The sequence below is a fragment of the Haliotis rubra genome, unplaced genomic scaffold (genome assembly GCF_003918875.1).
Source record: "Haliotis rubra isolate DU_JTF1 unplaced genomic scaffold, ASM391887v1 Scf2, whole genome shotgun sequence".
Lineage (NCBI taxonomy): Eukaryota > Metazoa > Mollusca > Gastropoda > Lepetellida > Haliotidae > Haliotis > Haliotis rubra.
Window position 1 is genome coordinate 1,767,594 of NW_025766002.1, and position 12,989 is coordinate 1,780,582.

The window sequence follows — 12,989 nt, forward strand, 5'->3', positions numbered from 1 at the left end:
CACTTTGTAAACACTTCCAACATCAAAGGATGCAAGTTATAATTTTTGGAAGATTTGAATGAATTTTACATCCTGAATTATTGATTATTTTGGATATTTTCTTCATTGACTGCGATGCCATCACAAGTGTCACCAAATTATCATCAAGTGTTTTAAGCGTCCACAGCACACTAAACACAATCTTACCTTCCACAACCACTCGTGCCATGGCCTCGATGTTCCCGAGGTCCGATGATGCAATGCAGGTGTAGTTCTTGGACTTGCGGACATCCTTCAGTTGCAAGATGTTCCTACCGATGGGCAGGTCATCTTCATCTGTGAGTTCCCGGGCACCTTCCCGCCATTTTACAAACGGCATGGGCGAGCCGACAGCCACACAGGTGAGGTTGACGTCCGAGCCGGGCATAACCTTGATGTCTTCTGGAGGTATTGAAAAGTGAGGCGGGACACGGCGAACTGAAATATTAATATAACAAAAATTTATTATAAATGCACCTCACATACAAATAACTTGAAAATGTTATTAAAGTATTGGATATCTTCATGTTTTGAAAAGCAACCCTTTAGGGAAAATTAAAAAATATACATTATAATAGTAAATGGCAAAAATGGCAAAAATAATTACTACAGACATCATAGGAAAAGAACGTTTGGCTCCCTCCTACTTGTCTGAACTCCTACATCCGTATGTCCCCGCACGCAACTTGCGCTCCAACACACAAAACCGACTGGTCATCCCATCCTACAAACTGAAATCCTTCGGACACCGATCATTCTCTTACTCCGCGCCTGTGCTTTGGAACTCTCTCCCATGTGCCCTTAAAAGCTCTGCCACAATTGACATTTTTAAGTCCAGACTTAAAACCCACCTTTTCTCAGTACATTATGTATAACTTCATCTGTAAATACTCCAGTGTAAATATTCTGTAGCGCTTTGAGCATGCCTTAGGGTGTGGAAGGGGCGCATTATAAATATGCATTTATTATTATTATAACAAATTGTTGAAATACAATCAAATTTTGATAATTAAGCAACAAAATCATCTGTTTGTTCCTGTACATATTTCTCTACAGGTTGATAAACTGGATCAGAGTTAGACAATACGACTTGGATAATGTGTCACCACAGTGCAGGGCTACCAAGGTCACACTGAAAATGTGTGTCGAAACCTGAAGGTCACACTCAATTATTTGACGACATATGTGATCATTTTGCAGTAAGGACCGTAGACCCAGTAATCCGATTGCATCATTACAACAGCGGGATATCTAATCCAACACCTGCCTGATCATTAAATCACAAGGTCTATAGACATATTGGAAAGAAAATAGCGACTTTGTCCAAGTGAAAGCTATTCCAGGTTTGTTATCGGTACATGCTCATCATTCATCTCAACACCATTATGAAAAACAGATATTGTTTACGTGCCAAGACTTGTGTAGGCCACAGGAGTTCTGTCGTACTGCCGGTAAACGGGAACATCATGTTAAGGGAGGTAAGGCTTTCTAACAAGCATAATCAACACTGCCTCATACACTCATTCAACGTGTTACAGAGTGAGTGAGTGAGTGAGTGAGTGAGTGAGTGAGTGAGTGAGAGTATGGGTTCTAGTTAGCAATATCACAGCACTATCTCAGATATACTAATTGCTAGGCCATGCCTAAAAGAGTAATTGTTAGCCCATACCTGTACTGGAACTGTGATGAGTGATCGTCAAACAATGTACATCACTGGTAATATATCAACCACATCGTGACAAGAATAGCAACTTCAGATATAGTTGAACTGCTTGGTGTAAGGAATCCAAATCACTTAAAAATACTTCTAAACCTGAATCCCCAGAGTGTATATTGTTTTATGCCACCTCAACAATATTTTACTAACATTACAGCAAGCAGCAAAAGAAAAGGGCTTGATACACTGTACCCACATGGGGTTCAAACTTCAGTTTCTTCAGCACAATGGTTTAACCATTTGCCCATGACCTACCAACATACAGATAACCATTCCTATGCTGGATACCAGCCATAATTTGCTTACATTGTGTCCACCCAATACCTAATACTCTCTAATGCTGGAGGCCTTCCTACACTTCAAATCCATGGGATGCCATCATGACTTCAGCAAACACAGGAATATATTTTACATGTACAGTACACTGTTTGACCTATATAAGCCAGGGAATGGAATTCATGATGTAATCATGTTATTAGATTTGTCACCCAGTCTATTAATATGTATTGGCTTATACAGGTTTATGTCAGTCATAACCCAAACTGTCATAATTATTCAATTTGCACTCCATTGTATAATCAGAAAACATGAAATCAAAACATACGGCATGGTTAGCTTCTTCACATAAATACATAACCCTTTTTTACAGGAAGGTGTTAAAAGCATGCATTTGTCAACCTTTTTGATGATTATATGTGACATGTGATCTGAAAAATGTGCAAATAAAAAAATTTAGAAAAAAAAAAGTAACATAAGGTATCAAATACTTAAATTAACATCGCAAAAACTTTCTGAAATTCAAAAACCAAGTTACAACTATTGAAAGTTTAATTTGTTCCTAAATTTCTGTCTAAACAGTTGTAAAATTCATTTTGTAATGATCTTCAAGAATTGACAATAACGCTAAACTTTAAACCTATTTTCCACACTACTGCAGCTGATCAGGAGTTCTCAAGCTCAACATATCAAAGCCAAACCTAAATGCAATAAATCACTCAGTATTCCCCAGACTTTGTACAGATAAGGACAGATATGGACTATATGGTGTATTTACGATCAGCAAATTTCAAAAGCATTTCTGTAAGTCTTATCAAGTTATTGTTGATGGAAGTGCACCAACTGGCCCCCAAGGGGGTATCCTTGTCAAGGATCTTCTCCCAGTGTTGAAGGGCTTCCTACCAGATCTACCATCAGAGTTTTGCCTAAGCTGTCACCCTTGTGGCTACTGAACTTCATCTAGACAGACTTATCGGTAGACATTCTTGTAGGTAAGTGTCACCACAGTTCCCTGACCTCAGAACTACATTCAGTGTCAATACACACTTATATACTATAGTCTGTCTCACAGTCCCTGAATCACACTATTTTCCTTTCTGTTGAGCCCTTTCTGCAATTCTAAAACTCTAAATGAAGCAAGTCTAGATTTGCACAGGTTCTGAATTTCCCTTCTTACCGGGGCATCTTTTCAATTTGAAAGGAATTATTTGTTTCTATCAAAATCACAAATATTCAGAAACTAAGCGTAAATGTCATACACATCAAGGAATCAAGATTGCAATATCATCAAGGCATATTTGGCTGGTCAACAAAAATTATTCCAATAATAATCTTAGAACAAATGTGCATGTAGGACAGACTCCTCCAGATGTCAATTTAATACTCACAGATATATTAATTAATAGGTAGCAGTTTGGACTTGTCCCCTGCTTGATTCAGTGTATCAAAGCCTCAATTCTGCTACTCGAAAAACAATTCACACCCCACCTCCTCCAAAATCCCCATGAACTCCAGCTACCCCCTATCATCCCAACCACTACCTGCTGCTACCCCCTGCCCCCTACCCCCCTTAGTTCACACTAACTGCAGCTACACATATTTCAGTCTGGGTGTAGATAACAATCAAACTCCAAATCACCATTTCTAAAATCAGCCTTCACCAAAGATTTCCAAAGATAATGCCCCCAGCTATTCAGTTCTACTTCAAAGAAGGAAGGAACTGTTCAGTGCCATTAGATTTGCCCATTAACTATCAAATTTCACAAGGAGGGACTTTAATGATTAAAAGATACAGAAGACCGGGAGGAGGGGAAATACAGCACAGACCTGTTGATACCAATACTCTGAAAACACCAGGGGGCTTTGTGCATACCAGACATAACAAATATAAAGTTTTTAAAAGGGAACTGTACAACTGATGTGAAAAGTATTTTTAAAACAACAAGCATTGTCACTAAGGTGACATAATCCCCAGCCGCAAATTACCAAATCAAACTTATAGAGTAATGAAAGTTTAAGTTAAATGTCAACAAAAACATGACCAGTCAACCTCTCTTGATATCTTGCTCTTTAGGTGTTCAAACACACACATATTTTCAAGACTGACTTCGACCTTGACATGAATGTCATAGTGTATGAAATATGCAAAAATAGTACTAAAGAAATTGCTTATTGAAAAACATTTAAGGGAAGTCTTGAAATATCTTGCTGACAATTCAGGCTAACATGCTGAAATCTTCAAAGTGTCGCTGTGACCTTGAAAATTAAGTGAAGGTACCAAAGATGAAAAGAATCTAGAGAACGGTTCTTAAGATATTCCAATTCGTACGGATGGACAAAGCCTAATACTATATCCCCCGCTTCGCGCTAAATGCGCAACGGGGGATAATTAATCCCAAATCAAGATAAGTCTGTTTTCAAAATACCATTGATCATAATATCTACAATGTAGTTAATATCCAAACACATCCTACAAAGATCTTATGTCATAGTTAACTTTCACTCATGTCAAGTCCAGATTTATGACGTCTGTAGGAAAGACAAAGTCGACTAAACCCCACTGATCTATGGGCAAGATTTCAAAAATAGCTTCTCTTGGGCTATTACCAGCCCAGATTAACAGCCTGAGCAGAGTGGTGCATGGCTGTAGGCTAGTGGTTCTTAAGTGAACACAGATATGTCCAGCACAGTCTTAACACAGATTCAAAATAGTCATAAAGTGATTAAGTCTGTGGAATTCCATAAGAGCAGATAGAGATGTAGACCATAGAAGGCATAGAATGATCTACCTGGTGGAAATTACAGAATCATATACTCATGGAATTTCATAACAGCAGATAGACAGAATCATATACTCATGGAATTTCATAACAGCAGACAGAGATGTAGACCATAGAAGGCATAGAATGATCTACCTGGTGGAAATTACAGAATCATATACTCATGGAATTTCATAACAGCAGACAGAGATGTAGACCATAGAAGGCATAGAATGATCTACCTGGTGGAAATTACAGAATCATATACTCATGGAATTTCATAACAGCAGACAGAGATGTAGACCATAGAAGGCATAGAATGATCTACCTGGTGGAAATTACAGAATCATATACTCATGGAATTTCATAACAGCAGACAGAGATGTAGACCATAGAAGGCATAGAATGATCTACCTGGTGGAAATTACAGAATCATATACTCATGGAATTTCATAACAGCAGACAGAGATGTAGACCATAGAAGGCATAGAATGATCTACCTGGTGGAAATTACAGAATCATATACTCATGGAATTTCATAACAGGATAGAGATAGAATAGAAGGCATAGAATGATCTACCTGGTGGAAATTACAGAATCATATACTCATGGAATTTCATAACAGCAGATAGAGATGTAGACCATAGAAGGCATAGAATGATCTACCTGGTGGAAATTACAGAATCATATACTCATGGAATTTCATAACAGCAGATAGAGATGTAGACCATAGAAGGCATAGAATGATCTACCTGGTGGAAATTACAGAATCATATACTCATGGAATTTCATAACAGCAGATAGAGATGTAGACCATAGAAGGCATAGAATGATCTACCTGGTGGAAATTACAGAATCATATACTCATGGAATTTCATAACAGCAGATAGAGATGTAGACCATAGAAGGCATAGAATGATCTACCTGGTGGAAATTACAGAATCATATACTCATGGAATTTCATAACAGCAGATAGAGATGTAGACCATAGAAGGCATAGAATGATCTACCTGGTGGAAATAGAATCATATACTCATGGAATTTCATAACAGCATGTAGACCATAGAAGGCATAGAATGATCTACCTGGTGGAAATTACAGAATCATATACTCATGGAATTTCATAACAGCAGATAGAGATGTAGACCATAGAAGGCATAGAATGATCTACCTGGTGGAAATTACAGAATCATATACTCATGGAATTTCATAACAGCAGATAGAGATGTAGACCATAGAAGGCATAGAATGATCTACCTGGTGGAAATTACAGAATCATATACTCATGGAATTTCATAACAGCAGATGGCATAGAATGATCTACCTGGTGGAAATTACAGAATCATATACTCATGGAATTTCATAACAGCAGATAGAGATGTAGACCATAGAAGGCATAGAATGATCTACCTGGTGGAAATTACAGAATCATATACTCATGGAATTTCATAACAGCAGATAGAGATGAAGAAAATAGTGTTATGTGTGTCTCACACTAGGCATTAACATAGTCCAAGCATGACAAACAGTCTATGTAATATCTTATTTGCAGATTGCAATGTAGAGCTTGGCTTAATATAGAATTAGAACAGCCATCGCAGTGGGAAGTCTGTGGAATTGGTCTACACTGTGTTCACACAACAAACAGTTGTATCTACAAATGCAGCTACAAATGTAAAAAGAGAGAGAGATGAGCAGTGCTGCCTTCAGCATAAATAATTTCTCTGACTTGTGTTGTACTGCACCATGATAGACTACTGGGATGTTTGACAGACTGGGTTCAACAGTATTTTTTCCCAGGACTTCAGTCATAACATGGCAATAACAGACATGCACTGGTGAATGTGTACGTGTATCCGCGTGCGTGTATCTACGTGTGCGCGTGTCGTGTGGCGTATCCATGTGTGTGCATGTAGCCATGTGTGTGTGTATGTGTGTGCATGTATGCGTGTGTGTATCCATGTGTGTGTGTCCGTGCATGTAGCCATGTGTATCCATGTGTGTGCATGTATCTGCAATTTGGAACCGATGACATGTGTCAACCAAGTCAGCGAGCCTGACCACCCGATCCCGTTAGTCGCCTTTTACGACAAGCATAGTCACCTTTTATGACAAGAATGGGTTGGTGAAGACCTATTCTACCCCGGATCTTCATGGGTCGGATATCAAACAACTTGGTATATGAGGATTGATGGTAGACTAATACTCCATATACATATTCCAGCAAGATGACACGTTCAGATCACAGCCCAAGTTGGCCTGACTAGTAATATCCCAGTATTTTATTGTAGAATAATGGCGGTATATACAAACCTATGACATAAGGGGCATAAGGGAACCATTGAGGCAGCCACTACACAAATTACTAGAACTCTCTTGGGCGATTTGAGAGAAAGCCAGCTATAATTAACAGTGGCTCATTACTTGCTTGCTTATATCACCGCTGATTCACACAGCAGAGCGGGCTACTTTATCTTCCAATGCTGTAGCTGTTGTATTATTTCAACTTTACTCAGAGGAAGTTGTAGGCTCCCGGTAAAACATGCTGCAACTCAAAAATCAAAAAAAATTTGACAGGTACTTGTGAAGTTAATTTTGCTTCAAGTGATGATTGAGCTGGAAGTTACATGAGACTTACTGAAAAAACCTGTATCCCCCCTTCCCATCCAACCATCGCTACATACACTTACTGAGGCATAGGCTATCAACCTTTTGTACAAGACATGGTTCTTACTCTGAACTACAAACAGATCCAACTACTGCATCTTGTTGAAAGTGTTTGTTAAATCATCAATAAACACCACTGTTTTTTGTCATATGTTAATTGTGTTTGTCCCAAAATATACAGGACCTGACATGGAAATTAATTCTGACATGTCTCTGAAGTGCTGCTTTTTCACTCATCACCTAAAAAATACAGAAACTGCTAGTGTGTAGAATCAGCAAACTTTTAGGAGGAAATCTCCTCAGTAAACTTGGACGGATATATCAGGATTCATTTCCAGCTGTTAACATTCGGCTGAAATGATTCTAGACGTCCCAAGTTCCATTTCTATCTAAAATTAATCAACTGGTTAACTAGAACACCAAAATTATGATGAAGACACATTCAAAATGTCAGCAAGGAGAAGACTTTGTTCACCAAAGTCTGATGCCATTTGTGACCAGGGAGACGTCAGTGTCTTGCTCTAAACCAATGAATATTCCCTCAGTCTGAGTCCAAGCCTTCAGTCAAGACAGGAGATTAACCCAGTCTCTGGTTAGGGGAGGCAAGGAGATGAGTGGCGTGGGGAGGGGGTATTAGTCATAGTTTTCCATGGTGACCCACCAGTTCTGGACATCAGGTCACTGCTATACAATGGCTTGAGGTGACAGTATAGTGTCAAGACAAGTAGGTCACATTTAACTGACCACTGCACACCTATTCAAAAACTTGTTTGCAAGTGAAATCGTAACATAAAACAGCAATGAAATACTGCTAATAAAACACACAAAAATAGTACTATTTGAAAAAAACAACCCAAGTAATCAAAAATAGACATGGTCTTGGTCCAACAATGTGCTGAACACTGCACTGACATATTGCGGACAGTTTAGCTGTGCTGGTTGGTTAAAGCTAAACGTGGACTTCATAACAAAAGTGGTGGCAGAAACAAAATTATCACTGAATTCTAAGGCTATGCAGAAAAAAATCCTCACTGTTTCAGTTACATATAAACCATTACATTAAATATGCATTGCACAGATATAGATAAAATAACATAGAATCATACTCCTTCACTCACAATGAACAGAGAAACGTCAGTATTAGATAAACTGGTCATTAAACCATTGTGCAAACTCAACAAATCCTAACTAAAACCAATAGGGGCCAAAGTCACATTTCAAATTTTCACAAATTGCATGCCAGTTGGTGACAGTTATGTGCCAGATCAACTGCAAACCAAATATATCTTAGACCCTTTCTTTGAACAGAACCAATGACTCCTGACCAATCATAAAACAGTACCAAAAAAACCCATTACTTCCCAGTGTCAATCGTCATCGGAATCCTGCCAATTGTATCAAGGTGAGTAACAATATAACTCACACTTGAGTTTTGTTTAAAATATCACAACGATTGGCATCTGTGTTGCTATTCCTTCTGTAAGAGGCCCTTTCAGAAAAAACCCAAGGAAAGATGATCTTCAACGTACAAAAGATGAAGAGCTATCGCTTTCGGTTCCAAGACGGAGTTGAGGTAGTCTGGACCCCATCCAACATCAGGTCTAATCAAAACATCAGGTGTGAGGCACACACAATATAATTGTTCCCCCAGCTAAGAAAATCCCGGAAAATAACAAGCCTTACAAACATTCCACACATCTCAAATTTTCACCTTTGCCAAACAGGAACTGTTTCTTAAAGTGAGCTATTGATGAACACCAAACAGAGACTCGGTAGCAACTTTGAACTTCTACTATTTTCTTAATTAAAGTGAGCAGAAACAAATAAATAGATGACAGCATGAAAACAGTTGAAGCCAACCTGCTCCCCTAGCAATAGAACATATGCATGTACACCAGGGTTTTTATATGATATATGGCAAATATTTACCTAATGATCTCATGCAAACCTAGTTCCTGCAGTTGGAACACAAACTGAGAGATTTACAGAAGCAGAAATATGAGCTGGCATTAAGATCTGCCCCTATGACTACTGCTTGAGCAAAATGCCAAGTTTACGGGATTTGCTTAAAAAGTCCTGATTTATGTTTTCTTCATAGCTTTTGGACAAAACAGAACTTGAACAAAAGGTGGAAGGGAACAGAAGAGTATGTAGAATAGTTATGGTGTGGTGTGTGGTGTGTGTGTGGTGTGGTGTGTGGTATGGGAGTAGGGGTGATGGAAGGAGTGGGTGTGGTGTGGTGTGGTGTGGTGTGTGGTATGGAAGTAGGGGTGATGGATGTGGTGTGGTGTGTAGTATGGGAGTATGGGTGATGGAAGGGGGGTGATGGTGTGGTGTGTGTGTATGGGAGTATGGGTGATGGATGTGGTGTGTGGTATGGAAGCAGGGTGTGGATGTGGTGTGTGTGTGGTGGGAGTATGGGTGATGGGTGTGGTGTGGTGTGGTGTGTGGTATGGAAGTAGGGGTGATGGATGTGGTGTGGTGTGTGGTATGGGAGTAGGGATGATGGATGGGTGATGGAATGGGTGGGGTGTGGTGTGTGGTGTGTGGGGTGAGAGTAGGAGTGATGGAAGGGTTGGGAAGGGTGAGAGTAGGAGTGATGGATTGGGAAGGAGGTGAGTGAGTGGGTGAGTGAGGTGAGTGAGTGAATTTGGCTTTTTAAGCCGATTTTTAGCAATGTTCCAGCAATATCATGGCAGGGGGAGACCCATGTGAGGAATCATACATTGGCCTTTGGCATGATGAACAAACACTTTAACCACTGGGCTACCCCACTGCCCGCTTGTGGGGTGAGGGTAGGGGTGATGGATGGGTGGGGCTAATGACACAAAGATGAATAAATATAAACTGCAGTTTCAAATTCATGCAACTTGAATCCCACTAGATTTCATTCATTAACAAGAGACATTCTAGCAATGTTTCTATGGTGGGAGATCCACGTCCTGTTCGATCCCTGCTTATATGGTAATTCATCTGTGATGAGACTTGTCCTCAGACCGTCATCTATAGCCTTGTGCATAACTGATAACATTCTACAACAAGCGAACCAATGATCTGACAGGATCCATCTTCAGTCTCGCAAGACGTCAGTTAGATACCATCACGATCATTGATGAACATTTGTATCCTAAAATACCAGTCTGGATACATATTTTAGTTGTGGGACTGCAACTCATAGCTAAAAACAGTGTTTGTCTTGTGAGGTTTTCACAAGTCACGTTCTGGATTCTTAAGTTCACTATACACATTCTTCTGCTTCAATAATTCATGCATCAGTTCAATCTGTCCAGAACCTTCCTGGAAGTGTAATTGATTTCACTGAAGAAACATCAATCTTTTCAACTAAATTCTTAATATCTTCTGGAATGGTGAAAGCTGATGTGTTAAAAAATCCAACTTTTTACTTAAAGTGTTCTTCTTCTTCTTCCAGTCTGACTCAGAATATATAATTGAAGGATTTTTTTCAAGATCAAAACAAAACTCTTTTATTGGTTCCAGTGTAAATCTTCAACCTTTGTTTGGCATCCTTGTGTAGATACATGTGAGAGTCAGGCTTAACACAGCTATGAGTGAGTGAGTGAGTGAGTGAGTGAGTGAGTGAGTGAGTGAGTGAGTGAGTGAGTGAGTGAGTGAGTGAGTGAGTGAGTGAGTGAGTGAGTGAGTGAGTGAGTGAGTGAGTGAGTGAGTGAGTGAGTGAGTGAGTGAGTATGGTTTGCTGCCACTTTTAGCTTATATGGGCACCGCGTCATAAACCCATTTCTGGTGTCCCTGCCATGATATTCTTGCAACAGTGGAAGATACTCCATACTACCATATTGCCCTCATATAAGAATGGTTTTAAATGACATTGGTTACACGTCAATGCAAATGTGACCATCATCACTCAAGGTCGCAGAACCCTTCCTCAGTGAGAAACAGTTGGTTCTTGTCAATATATCCTTTACTCACAGGCTTCTTGCAATAACAGGAAACTGAGGAAAAGACGGATGGAAAGAGGAAATTGAAGCTTAAACTTGATTCTTATGACCAAAAACAAACTGTAAGAAGGAAAATACTGCTAACTATCAAACCACAAGTGATGAAAATATTAAAAATTAATTTCACCTTGAACTGTTTTTGATTGTATTGATCAAATGCCTTGATCAAGATTATAATGATATTATATACATCGTATTTAATGATGGTTAAAAAGTAGCTAAGAGTTCATGTGAGGTCCTCGTGGTGTTGATTTTACACTGTTAAGTCAGATACATTCCCTTGATTAAGCCCAGACCCATCTGCCACCAGATGGAGCTGTGCAAGAGGAAGCACCCAGGACACCCATGCTGCAAAACATGTCTATGAGTTGTGAAAACAAAGAGAAGTCACCTTCTCAAGGGCAAGGAAGTTTTATGAGAATCACGCAAGTTTCTTAAGGTCTTAACGTGTCCTGTGTCAAAGGAAATGTAACACTCGTAATTTTTCTCTACAAAAAAATGAGATTTACACAGCACCTGCTTCAACAAATCAATGCATTCGTTACATGTAGTTCATCTAGCTCTTTGGTACTTTGGAGAGTGAGTGAGTGAATGAGTGGATGGGTGAATGATCAGTTACAACATTTTTCCAGCAAGAGTGGAATGAAAACAACAAAGTAATTAATATGGAGAACCAGATCCAGAATCTTGAGTGAGTGAGTGAGTGAGTGAGTGAGTGAGTTTAGGTTTACGCCGCACTCGGCAATATTCCAGCTATATGGCGGCGGTCTGTAAATAATCGAGTCTGGATCAGACAATCCAGTGATCAACAGCATGAGCATCGATCTGCGCAATTGGGAACCGATGACATGTGTCAACCAAGTCAGCGAGCCTGACCACCCGATCCTTTTAGTCACCTTTTACGACAAGCATAGTTGCCTTTTATGACAAGAATGGGTTGCTGAAGACCTATTCTACCCCGGATCTTCACGGGTCCCCCAGAATCTGGATTGAAAGAATGGAACAAGTATCTGACCACTTAACTAATCATTGCAACTAATCTACTATGTCCTCATGTCAATGTTGACCACTCCAACTCCATCTATTACAACTACTTCTGCAACTACAACTGCGGCTACATCTAAAGTATGACTGCAACCGTCCCTGCAGCTACCCCAACAACTACAACCCCATTACAACTGCTGACAGTGGACAGCAACTTCCACAACAATCTCAGACACCTGTTTCGCTTCTTTGAAATGGTGGTAACAAGCAAGAAAACCTCATTTCTGATTGTATCATCTGCAAAGGTTTTAGTATACAATGAAGCCTTAATATTAATATGATACTCTTACCTCAGATTCAGAGATGAAATATACCTTCTTAAATAAACTGATCAGAAGAACAAGATCATGGTTCCAGCAACACCAAATATTATAATTAAGTAAAGGTAACAATGTTCAAAACAACCATTTCAGCCTTAATATGGACACAGGTTCAAGCCATTGACATTCCAAGGCATTCAAACCCTAGTTATATGTAACATTAGGCCCTATGCTAATAAAAAATAAATAAATAAATAAAATAAAAACCTTC

The 12,989-nt window shown here is 39.3% G+C and overlaps 1 protein-coding gene across 1 annotated transcript in view; it reads right to left on the bottom strand.

Annotated features, from left to right (window-relative positions):
- LOC124275257 (tyrosine-protein phosphatase Lar-like) overlaps positions 1–12,989 on the bottom strand; it is a 168,005-nt gene that overhangs the window by 78,051 nt on the left and 76,965 nt on the right. The window contains exon 6 of the mRNA XM_046710737.1: positions 187–456. Coding sequence (XP_046566693.1) covers positions 187–456 — 270 coding nt within the window. The remainder of the gene's footprint in view (positions 1–186; positions 457–12,989) is intronic.